The sequence below is a fragment of the Mytilus trossulus genome, chromosome 4, assembly GCF_036588685.1.
Source record: "Mytilus trossulus isolate FHL-02 chromosome 4, PNRI_Mtr1.1.1.hap1, whole genome shotgun sequence".
NCBI lineage: Eukaryota > Metazoa > Mollusca > Bivalvia > Mytilida > Mytilidae > Mytilus > Mytilus trossulus.
Genome location: NC_086376.1, coordinates 59,202,320 through 59,214,058, shown reverse-complemented (window position 1 = coordinate 59,214,058; position 11,739 = coordinate 59,202,320). Strand labels below are relative to the sequence as shown.

Below are 11,739 nucleotides of genomic sequence, written 5' to 3'. Positions count from 1 at the left end.
TCGTCTGGACGGATTTATCAAATAAATCATAAGCTTTTAATGGGTCCACTTGTTTAAGCTTACTAATACTTGCCAGCAAATGAAGTGTAAATATTTGCATAATATTTTAGTATTAATTTCAATTGTGAAAATAATCTCCACTAATTGAATTCTATTGTAAATCAAAATAATTATAATCACACATATCTTTCATCAAAATCTGATACCATTTATTGACATAATTAATCGTATTTGTTACTTGAGACCCCCAAGTTTTCTGATCTATGACATTTAAAAACAACCTCGAACGTTCATATTAAAAGGCAACCTTCCAGAACTAATTACGGTTAAAGAAGATTTCACATATAAGTTATACACTGATATCAGTGGTTTAAGTAAACCTGACGAAGCTTGACAATGGGACATTTTATTTTGGTGTTTTCCGATATTATCTTTCTTGTCAAATGATTGTTTTTAAATGTTTGTTTAACTTTTAAAGGTGAGATATGGCGCTCCATTTATAATAAATATGTACACAAGTCAATGTATGGGTGACTTAAGGATTATATGTAAATAATAATACGGCGATAAGATTAGCTCGGTGGCTTGGAGATTAACTCAAGTTGTATAGTGATTTTGTCAAATTTGTCAATCAATATTAATATAGCAACCAGGAATGATATTCTAAGCAGTAGGTTCATTATAATTACTGCCAATTTTTGGACTTAACATCTTATAATGGAACTTCAAGCATTTTGATAAGGAGAAAAAGTAAAGAATTCAGAAGGTATGTATTCTTTAGTATTCATGTACGACAAAAAAAGTGTTTGTTAATCCAAAATCTTGAACTAGTGTAATGTTGTTCAGTATCTTATAAAGATGGTTGGGGTGAAATCTTAGGGGATAATAAGAAGATCATCATAGTGAGGTTCGGTATCCGCTCGCTGTATGAAGAGGCTAACGTATAAATGATAGATCTAACCATTTCAAAAATACAGGACGACGACAACTTTGAAACGAAAATAGAGATATCTGACGAAACTTGATTTCTATGACTTTGAAGAACTGGTTTGTTTTTGAAAAAAAACAAATTTACCCAACTGAAGCGTTCTCGTAATATGGGATTGGATTTGTACCTTTCTGTTCCCTTTTGATCAGTCCAGCACATCAGTTTCCTCATGTTTTGAAAATGTTCAATGTGGATTTGTTTTTCGTTTTTTTATGGAATGGCGTTGTTAAATTGGTTTCGATTTATGAGTTTGAATGTTCCGTTGGTATCGTTCGCCTCCTCCTTTTTAAAAGAGAACAACAACGTACACAAATCTTTGTAGTTAATGCTTAAATGCAAGTGGCTAAGATCACATAGGGGCAAACCGTTTTAATCAATTATCCCTATAAACTTTAATAAACAACAGATACATTTGCTGTAAGGTGATAGATAACGTTAGTGGGGATGTTGTGTCAGTTTACCTGACAGCAGTTTCAGTGTCATAATGTTTATGTCGCACATTTCTTCAACTCAAAAATAAGGAAACAGGTATCTGATATGGAATTCCTTATAAATTGCCGACACTTACAGTTAGGAAGAAAGTCATTGTTTAAATTCATATACAATGGAGTAAATGAATTAGACACCGACAAAAACAGTAGTAAATGTATTTGAACATTCATATAAATTGATAAAAATTGAATGAAAGTTCTCTATAAGTTATATGTAGTTAATAAAAATCTTGGTCAGAACAGGTATTTTATCTGAGATATGTAAGGAGCCTGTAACCTTCTACAATGTCATTTTCTCCATTGTGCAAAAGTCTGTAATAATGCATACTGAACAATAAACTCATCATAGATACCAGGACTAAATTTTGTATATACGCCAGACAGCGCGTTTCGTCTACAAAAAGACTCATCTGTGACGCTTGAATTCAAAAAAGTTTTAAAAAAAAGGCCAAATAAAGTACGATGTTGAAGAGCATTGAGGACCAACATTCCTTAAATATTTGCCAAATACAGCTAAGGTAATCTGTGCCTGAGGTAGAAAACCCTTAGTATAAACAGTTAATTTATAAATATAACCATATCAATGATAATTCATGTCAGCACAAAAGTGCTGACTACTGGGCTTGTGATACCCTCGGGGAAATAAATCTCCACTAGCAGTGGCATCAACCCAGTGTTTGTAAATAACTTATCATAGATACCAGGACTAAATGTTGTGTATACACCAGACGCGCGTTTCGTCTACAAAAAGACTATCAGTGACGCTCGAATCCCAAAAAGTTGAATGTTTTGTTTTTTTGTTTCAGTCCGATTTTTCTCTCTTTGTCATCAGCTTGACTAGAATACTTTTTTATTATTTTTATCAAATCAGAATATTTTGTAAAGAAAAAAAAACCTTTTGAAGTCTCCCCCATTTGAAGTTAAACGGTCGTACCCTTAGTACGGGGCGCCGAATGGGACTCTTGTGGTTTTGTACTCAAAATTCAATTTTGTACGGACAAAAGTGACTTTTGTTCAACAAAAATGAGTTCAGTTTAACAAAATTTGTATCATACTACAAATTTGAAATTTTGTCATACAAAATTATCTATCAGCGGACAAAAGTCACTTTTGTCATGACAAAATTCATTTTTGTTACACAGACTTGACTTTTGTTACCTAATTTGAAAATTGAGCGACAAAAGTCAATTTTGTATTTAAATTAGTTAAGTTTGGTTTCTGTAAACTAATTTGCATACAAAATCGACTTTTGTTACACAAAATTGACTTTTGCTACACAAAAATGACTTTTGTTACACAAAATTGACTTTTGTTACACAAAATTGACTTTTGTTACACAAAATTGACTTTTGTTACACAAAATTGACTTTTGTTACACAAAATTGACTTTTGTTACACAAAAATTACTTTTGTTACACAAAATTGACTTTTGTTACACAAAATTGACTTTTGTTACACAAAATTGACTTTTGTTACACAAAATTGACTTTTGTTACACAAAATTGACTTTTGTTACACAAAATTGACAAAATTAACTTTTGTCTCAACAAAATTGACAAAATTGAATTTTGTCTCAACAAAATTGACAAAATTGAATTTTGTCTCAACAAAATTGACAAAATTGAATTTTGTCTCAACAAAATTAACAAAATTGAATTTTGTCTCAACAAAATTGAATTTTGTCTCAACAAAATTGACAAAATTGAATTTTGTCTCAACAAAATTGACAAAATTGAATTTTGTCTCAACAAAATTAACAAAATTGAATTTTGTCTCAACAAAATTTACAAAATTGACTTTTGTCTCAACAAAATTAACAAAATTGACTTTTGTCTCAACAAAATTAATTTTTGTCTCACGAAAGTCAATTTAGTCTCACGGAGGTCAATTTTGTCTCATAAAAGTCAATTTTGTTGTTACAAAATTGAATTTTGTCATCACAAAAATGAATTTTGTCGTCACAAAATTGACTTTTGTCTCAACAAAATTGACAAAATTGACTTTTGTCTCAACAAAATTGACAAAATTGACTTTTGTCTCAACAAAATTAACAAAATTGACTTTTGTCTCAACAAAATTAACAAAATTGACTTTTGTCTCAACAAAATTTACAAAATTGACTTTTGTCTCAACAAAATTAACAAAATTGACTTTTGTCTCAACAAAAATGACAAAATTGAATTTTGTCTCAACAAAAATGACAAAATTGAATTTTGTCTCACAAAATTGAATTTTGTCCCACAAAAGTCAATTTTGTCTCACAAAAGTCAATTTTGTCTCACAAAAGTAAATTTTGTCTCACAAAAGTCAATTTTGTCTCACAAAAGTCAATTTAGTCTCACAAAAGTTAATTTTGTTTCACAAAAGTTAAGTTTGTTTCACAAAAGTCAATTTTGTCTCACAAAATTGAATCTTACCGTACACAATTGACTTTTGTGATTTAATTTCCATATCAGGTAACAAAAGTCAATTTTGTATGCAAATATGTTTATATTTGCATACCTTTAAGACAAAATTGACTTTTGTCATGACAAATATGAATTTTGTCTACAAAAATGAATTTTGTCTACAAAAATGAATTTTGTCTACAAAAATGAATTTTGTCTACAAAAATGAATTTTGTCTACAAAAATGAATTTTGTCATGACAAAAATGAATTCGTCTACACAAATGAATTTTGTCATCACAAAATTGAAGTTCTCACAAAACAAGTCTGTAGCACATAGTTTTGTAAGACAAAAATGATTTTGTTATGACAGAATTGAATTTTGTACAAAACCACAAGAGTCCCATTCGGCGCCCCGTACTTAGGCCTATGTCTATGTTTTTATAATTATAGTGTATTCCTAAAAATTTATAAAGAAGTAAATAAAAGTATGTTCAGCTATAACACGTCCGCCCCAATCTGTTTATCTACGGATTTAATGTATATATAATTACGACTTAATGCTTCCATATTCAAACATGTGTTTAATCCTGAACAAACGACGAGTAGATATATTACGATTCCTTATTATCCACATAATATTATAGGCTTCACATCATTGAGTAACGTCTATTGACATCGTTTGTACCTTGGTTCGTATTTAATTATAACCGAAAATGTATAATTTCTATCAAACATTGAATTGCTTTGCTAGTCTTATTAAACTTTATGTTTTTGACTTTTAAAAGGAACAGATTATATGTCTTAGTAATGTATTAAATCTATTTTATTTATCTTTTTTTCATTTATGATTTGAAAGCGTATGGAAACTATTGCCGAACATGCAATCAAAACATATGTATTTAATAAAGAACGTCTTACATAAAAATTAAATGGGCTTATTCATCAAACATGTCAAAGAGTAAATCTACACCTCGTCATGAATTAACCTTGTTCAAAATGTATTCATACGATTCTGTACAGCTTTGCTATAACCAATGATTACATTGAGTATCATGCATGATGGTTGACAAAATTGCTGACAAAATAAAATAGATAGAATATGTGGGATGAGTGCCAATGAGAGAATATATAGTCCATCAGTTTCGATGTCAAACATCACAGTAATACTATAATTACATTTGTAAGTCTTAGCATTATTAATGTTGAATTTCATTTGTTATCAAGACAAGACAAGACAATTTATTACAACTTAGGCACACGTATGGTGCTACAAGAGGATAACAAGTATACATCAACAATTACATAATTATACATTTGAAAGCAAGACAAACAATAAATAAATTAGCGATATCATACAATAGAATTAAAATATATAATAATTGGTTAATTTGTTTTGAAATAATTTGAATTGTAGGGTGAATAAAAATGTATTTTAATACTACATTGTCATACAGTACAAATTATGAAAATATCTTATCTAAATGTCTCAAAAACGAGCACAGTTTTGTTAGAACTGGTACATTACAATGTGACAATAGCCCAATAAATTTTAATTGGGAAGGATTCTTTGTGTAATATGTAGGTATATACCTTTCTCTTAATGACATAATTTGTTCATTGGTACATGTAAAAAAATAATGATATTCGTCACCAATTGTATTTGAATCGCAGTGGCGGCATATACGATCATCCTTTGGTGTATTTTTCCACCGACCAACCTCAATAGGGATTTTGATATTTGAACATCTAAATTTACTGTATATATAACGATCTGCCACTTTAAGATTCAATAAATATTGTTCTAAACAAAAAATAGTTTTGTATGACGCATAAAACTCCCCTCTTGACGAGTTTGTCATATCAGCGAATATACGCTGTCCAAATTGGTCAACTAATCTTTGTTTTATTTCTTTTTTAATATCTGAACTTTTTATACCACCCTGTGCATTCCAGAAAAAAGAAAATCCTGTATCATCTAGTACTTGTTTTAGAGAAGATATCCATTTAAATGAGTATTGGCCTGAAGTATGCAGGTTATACATTAACTGATACAAAATCCCGGATAATTTTCTACTACCGCTTTGCACTAATCTTGCCCAAAAGCAAAGTAATTTAGTTTTTATATTAATGATAAGAGGGAATCTGCCAGTTTCCCCATAGACCATATAGTTTGGTGTTGTCGATCTTACATTCAGTATCTTCTTTAGGAAACTTAAGTGTACCTTTTCAATCATGTCAACATTCTCATGACCCCATATTTCCGAGCCATAAAGTAAAATTGGAGAAACCATACAATCAAATAGCCGAAATTGCAGATCTGAGGGAATTTTTACATTTCTTAACTTGTAGTATAATGCGTACAGTGCCTTTTGTGACTGTTCAACCAGTTTTTTCTTTGATAAATTAAAATTACAATTATATCTTATTAATAATCCCAGATAATTATAACTGTCCGTGAGCTTTAACTCCTCGCCTCTTAACATAAATCTGTATTTATTTTTGCGCTTCGCCTTCTCAAACACCATTACTTTTGTCTTATCGATGTTTACATTTAGTTTCCATTTAACACAGTATTCATCAAACTTATATAACATTATTTGTAAATCGTCAGCTGATTCTGCCAGTAATATTGTATCATCAGCATATAGTAATAAAAAAATTCTAATATACATGCCAAGTTCACTTTGACAGTATTCATTCACCTTTTCTAAGCATGTTATATCATGCTGAATAAAATAGTTTTCTAGATCATTAATAAAAAGAGAAAACAGAAAAGGCGATAAGTTTTCACCTTGTCTAACTCCAACTTCGCACGGAAAGAAATTTGAACAATCCGAATTATGTCTAACACATGATTTAATATTAGAATAGAGGTTATAAATAGAGTTGAATATTTTGCCTGTTATGTTACTAGAAATAAGCTTTTGCCACAGCCCTATCCTCCACACCGTATCAAAGGCTTTCTTGAAATCAACAAATGTACAGAATAAACGTTTTCCAGAGAGTAGATAAAGTTGAATCAAACAATATAAACTAAAAATATTATCGAGCGTGGAGTGACCTTTCCTAAATCCCGCTTGGCATTTTGAAAGAAGTTCAATTTCTTCTGCAAATTTGTCTAGTCTGTTATTTAGTATAGCTGTAAATACTTTTCCTAAACATGATACCAGTGTTATACCTCATGTAGCACAATTTGTTTTTAAAGTATACTGTTTGGAATAAAAGTAAATTGTTACTTTTTACTTCATTCCTAAGAATGCATTCACATTCAAATATTTTCTATCTTTGTGTTGGTAAATAAATGCATTTGTGTTACATTAAGGTTAAGATTAAAACTGAACCTCCAATTTCTTGATTTGTACTCATCCGTTCATTTGTTTAATTGTTTATTCTTTTTATATTTCCAGTGAGATAATGCCGGGAGATATATCAGGCCCAGATTTACATCTAGCTAGACCAAAGACAAGTCCAGCAGCTATAACTAGAACCGGAAGAAGAGGCAAATCAAAACAGGAGGAATCAACTCCGGAATATCATGTTGAATTACTTGAATACGAATGGCCGGATTTACCACCGATTCCGCACATGAAAGATGCAATAACAAGAGAGAAAGTAAGCAAGGGTATCAGTTACCTCTTACCAATTGACAAAGCTAAAAACTCGATTGATAATAAATACAGAACGGACCTCAGGGCCATGTTTCAAGAGCCGTATGTTAATGATGACCTTGAATACGATGATAGCAAGGTCAAACTTAGTGCGCATGTACATTTTGATACAAATGCCGTAGACACAAAATGGTCGAAATCCTTACTGAGGCAAATACCTGTAGAAATCAATTCAGATTCTGATAAATTTAGGAAACTGTATGCACGTTCTGCGCCAATTGGGCGCTCAAAAACAATGGGCTTGGATACGGACAAAATAAGAACTCGATCATGTCGTTATCTCCCAATGAAAACAGTTCAACATCCTGAAGCTTTGGAACTCCGACAGGAAGTAGAGAAAATAATCAGAACTGTGTATAGTGATAATGAGGATAGCGATGTTGAGACGGAGGTTGGGGATACCACCGCCTCACGTCATGGCAGGCGGTTTTCACTTTATCCTAGACGAGTTTCTGAGTATAGACCACGTTTAAATACAGAAACTGAAAGCTTCCAGTCTTTAAAGCCGCCACGATTAAAACTAACAGCGGATAAATTTAATAGTTATGAACAATTGAAATTCACGAAACCACCTAAAGCAGTGATACCGGAACTATTTATATGTAAACATATTAAAAAAGAACGTGCTCAAGAAATTTGGGAATGGTTACATTACGGAGAAGAAATGTCAGAATTTGAATATTTTCTATCTGTATGTGGGTAAATAAATGCATTTTTACATTAAGTTTGTCATTAGAAGTCAATTAGCTACCAAAGACTTTAATTCATCCACTTATAATTACCTCAAAGTCTAAAATTTGATACATAGCACACTTGAACGTAAATCTACATGTATTTCTCAAATAATATGATAAACAATAAACAGTAATTAGTATTTGATACTAGTCGCCACTTAATAGACCACCTTCGAGTTTGTCATTCTTCGAACTCGAAAGTTGTCTATTAAAAGAATTCAAACACAAAATATACCAACAAAAGAACATGCAAACTCACAGGTCTTATTTTTATATAGACAAAGCCATGGCAAAAAGAAAAACCCGACTAACAACATATTGTAAATGTTGATTTCATTTCATTTCAAGTGATTTAAAAAAAAGAGTTGAAGGTTATATGTTATAGAAGCTAATTCATTCTGAACATCAGATGCGTTGTTGTCAGATATCATGTTTCACCGTTAAATTATTCAAACTTTGCGTTGACAATATTTAACTTGCCATTGGTATACCTAGATATACATAAATATAAAAAGAAGATGTGGTATGATTGTCAATGAGACAACTCACCACAAGAAACCAAAATGACACATAAATTAACAACTATTCGTCACCGTACGGCCTTCAATAATGAGTAAAGCCCATACCGCCTAGTCCGCTATAAAAGACCCCGAAATAAAAATGTAAAACGTATGTCTAGTATCGTGTTTTTGCCTTCTCCATTTATTTATTTACAATGCTGATTGATGCTATAAAAAAGAAGATGTGGTATGATGCTGCTTGTTAAAAGTCCAGTGGCAGTTCAGGACGAAAACATATTTGAAATTTCCACGAAAGACTGGTTCTGTAAAATGAATCAACCGGTATTAACAGCAGAAAATTATGACTGCTAGTTGAAAATAAAAATATGATGGATTTGTGTAGATAATGTGCCTTGCAACCTCACTTGCAACGGGCTACAATATTCTTTGACGGACAGGACACCTATTTCCTGGACCGGATGTAATTGAAATAGCCTTAAGAGGCTGTATTATCAAGCACATTATGACCCTACTGTCTAAATGATATGCCGTTTAATTATTCCCTTGTTCTTCAAATTGGTGGTCATTCTGTTAGTGGCTGCACTGTGAATGTTTTTATGCCCCTTTATGGGCATTATGTTTTCTGGTCTGTGCTTCCGTCCGTCTGTTGGGACACATTCTTGTTTAATTTATAATTATGTGTTTCAATTTTACTGTATATGTTCTATAAAGGTTGAAAGGGTGTACGTTAAACTGTTAAAAGTCAATATATTTTGTCCTGTCAGTCTAATTTGACGCTTTGTTGATTATTTGTTGGTATGGCTGGATACAAATATGAGTCGTTGTTGGTGAAATCGAATGTTGCTTATTGAAATAAAGGCGAAATATACGAGTAAAAGAGTATGCGAACTCACAAGTTTTGTTTTTATATGGACAACGCCATGGCAAAAACGACAAACAACAAAATGTATACAAACACAACATAGGACCACGAACACCACCAAGAAACCGGATATGCTATCAAATGCACCAAAAGGGTTTAAGCAGATCGGATCCACATATGATATCCAACGTATTGCTCACGTAAATACAAACCTGATTATAAATCTAATTCGGTAGGTCACATTCGAGGGTAAGATGACGGGATTGTGGAAACCGATTTGATAATTATTCAACCATCGACATGAGCTGCGATTATTCCGATAGGCATATGAGCCCTAAATAAAATGAATATAAACTGACAGTTTAGCACTTGCAGTAATGTAATGCAGTTTCCCTAGTTTTGTTTGATTTTAAAATTATTGTTGTGCACCATATCAATCAACGAAGTATATAAGTCTTACAGCTGACATATTTTCTAATAACTGATCATATTTAGCCCACTCACAGTAAGCCTCTATTTGAAGACATAATATACTGATCGACTTATCAGTGAGAAAATTCGTCATATAAGGTCGATAACTCCTCTAAAAACTTATTTGACCGTTTTGAAGTGAATGGACGTTAGATCGAGCTCAACATTCTAATACAATTGATAATAAAAAACCGGGAATCTGTCAAAGAGGCAACAATCCGACCAATGACCAGACAACATTCAAAGGCCACGAATGTGTCTTCAACACAGCGAGAAAATCCCGCACCCGGAGGTGGTATCAGCTGCCCCCCCCCCCCCCCCCCCCCCCCCGTGAAATGGAATAATGTCAGTACTAGTTCAGTGAAAAATAAGTAGTCAATAGACTATACAAAAGTAAACGCATAACAATACGTACATTAAAATTCAGTTCAAGAGAAGTCCGAGTCTGGTGTCAGCAGATGAAGCTAAAGAAAATAAACAATTTTGCACCTCTTCCAAGTCAGGAGCCTCTGGCCTTTGTTCGTCTTGTGTGGTTTTTAATTTAGTTTCTTGTTTATAATTCGGAGTTTAGTATGACGTCCATTATCACTGTACTAGCTATAGTAAACATATTTTTAGGGGCCAGCTGAAGGACACCTACGGATGCGGGAATTCTCGCTACATTGAAGACACATTGGTGGTCTTCGGCTGTTGTCTGCTCTATGGTCGGGTTGTTGTCGCTTTGACACACTTCCCATATTTGGATTAGTATATAATTTCGATTTATTGTCTTGCAGGACAAAAATTTACCCGCGAGTTTTTTTAGCTTCTTTTGATAAATAGATTTAATACAAATATTTAAAAAAATCTTAAATGTGAGAATCTCCATCTTAAATTTTCTAAATTTATACTTGGTGTACACAAAAGGAGTGTCAATTTTGCTGTATTATCAGAACTGGGGCGTTTCCCCTTACATTATGATATTGTAAAGTCAATTGTAAAATACTGGTGTAGATTTGAAAATCTTACAACTGAATTCAGTCTATTAAAAGATGCTTATAAATGCAGCCAAGAGCTTCACAAATCTAACATAACTTCTTGGTTCTCATTTGCTAAGAAAGTATTAGAAGTTTTTGAAATTAAACAAGAAGTAAAACATTTCGGACAATATAAATTTTTGAACATATCTAGACTAAATATATGAGCAATTGGTATGCTAGCCAAAATAAAGCTTCTGATGGTAAACTGTTTAATTATGTGAAATGTAAGCAGAATTTTGGTTATGAAACTTATCTTTCTTTAATTAAGGACTTTGATTTAAGAAGATCTATATGCACATTACGTATTTCTGCTCATAAGCTTCAAATTGAAGTTGGACGTTTTTCAAATATTCCACGAAATGAAAGAATTTGCAAAAAATGCTCCTCTGGCTGTGTTTAAGATGAAATCCATTTTTTAACTAACTGTGAAAATTTTAAATCAGATAGAGATGCTCTCTTTGACTTTGTTTGCCAAGAATTCCAATTTTTTCTATACTTGATAATCAGTATAAATTTATTTATTTATTAAACTGTGAAGACAATCAGGTCCCTAATGCTGTTGGTAGATTTATTAAAGTGAATATAAGTTAGTAATT

General features: G+C 31.9%; 1 protein-coding gene across 3 annotated transcripts; it reads left to right on the top strand.

The window, feature by feature from the left end:
- Positions 1-292: 292 nt before the first annotated feature.
- LOC134715641 (uncharacterized) lies at positions 293-8,260 on the top strand. Of its 3 annotated transcripts, none has more exons than XM_063577967.1 (2): positions 293-478; positions 7,276-8,260. In XM_063577967.1, exon 2 carries the CDS (start codon positions 7,283-7,285, stop codon positions 8,237-8,239), a length of 957 nt encoding a protein of 318 aa, XP_063434037.1. In that variant the 5' UTR covers positions 293-478; positions 7,276-7,282; the 3' UTR covers positions 8,240-8,260. The 3 variants fall into 3 exon arrangements, with proteins under 3 accessions (XP_063434037.1, XP_063434035.1, XP_063434036.1); XM_063577965.1 differs by lacking the exon at positions 293-478 and adding an exon at positions 487-766; XM_063577966.1 differs by lacking the exon at positions 293-478 and adding an exon at positions 4,422-4,557.
- The last annotated feature ends 3,479 nt before the right edge of the window (positions 8,261-11,739 follow it).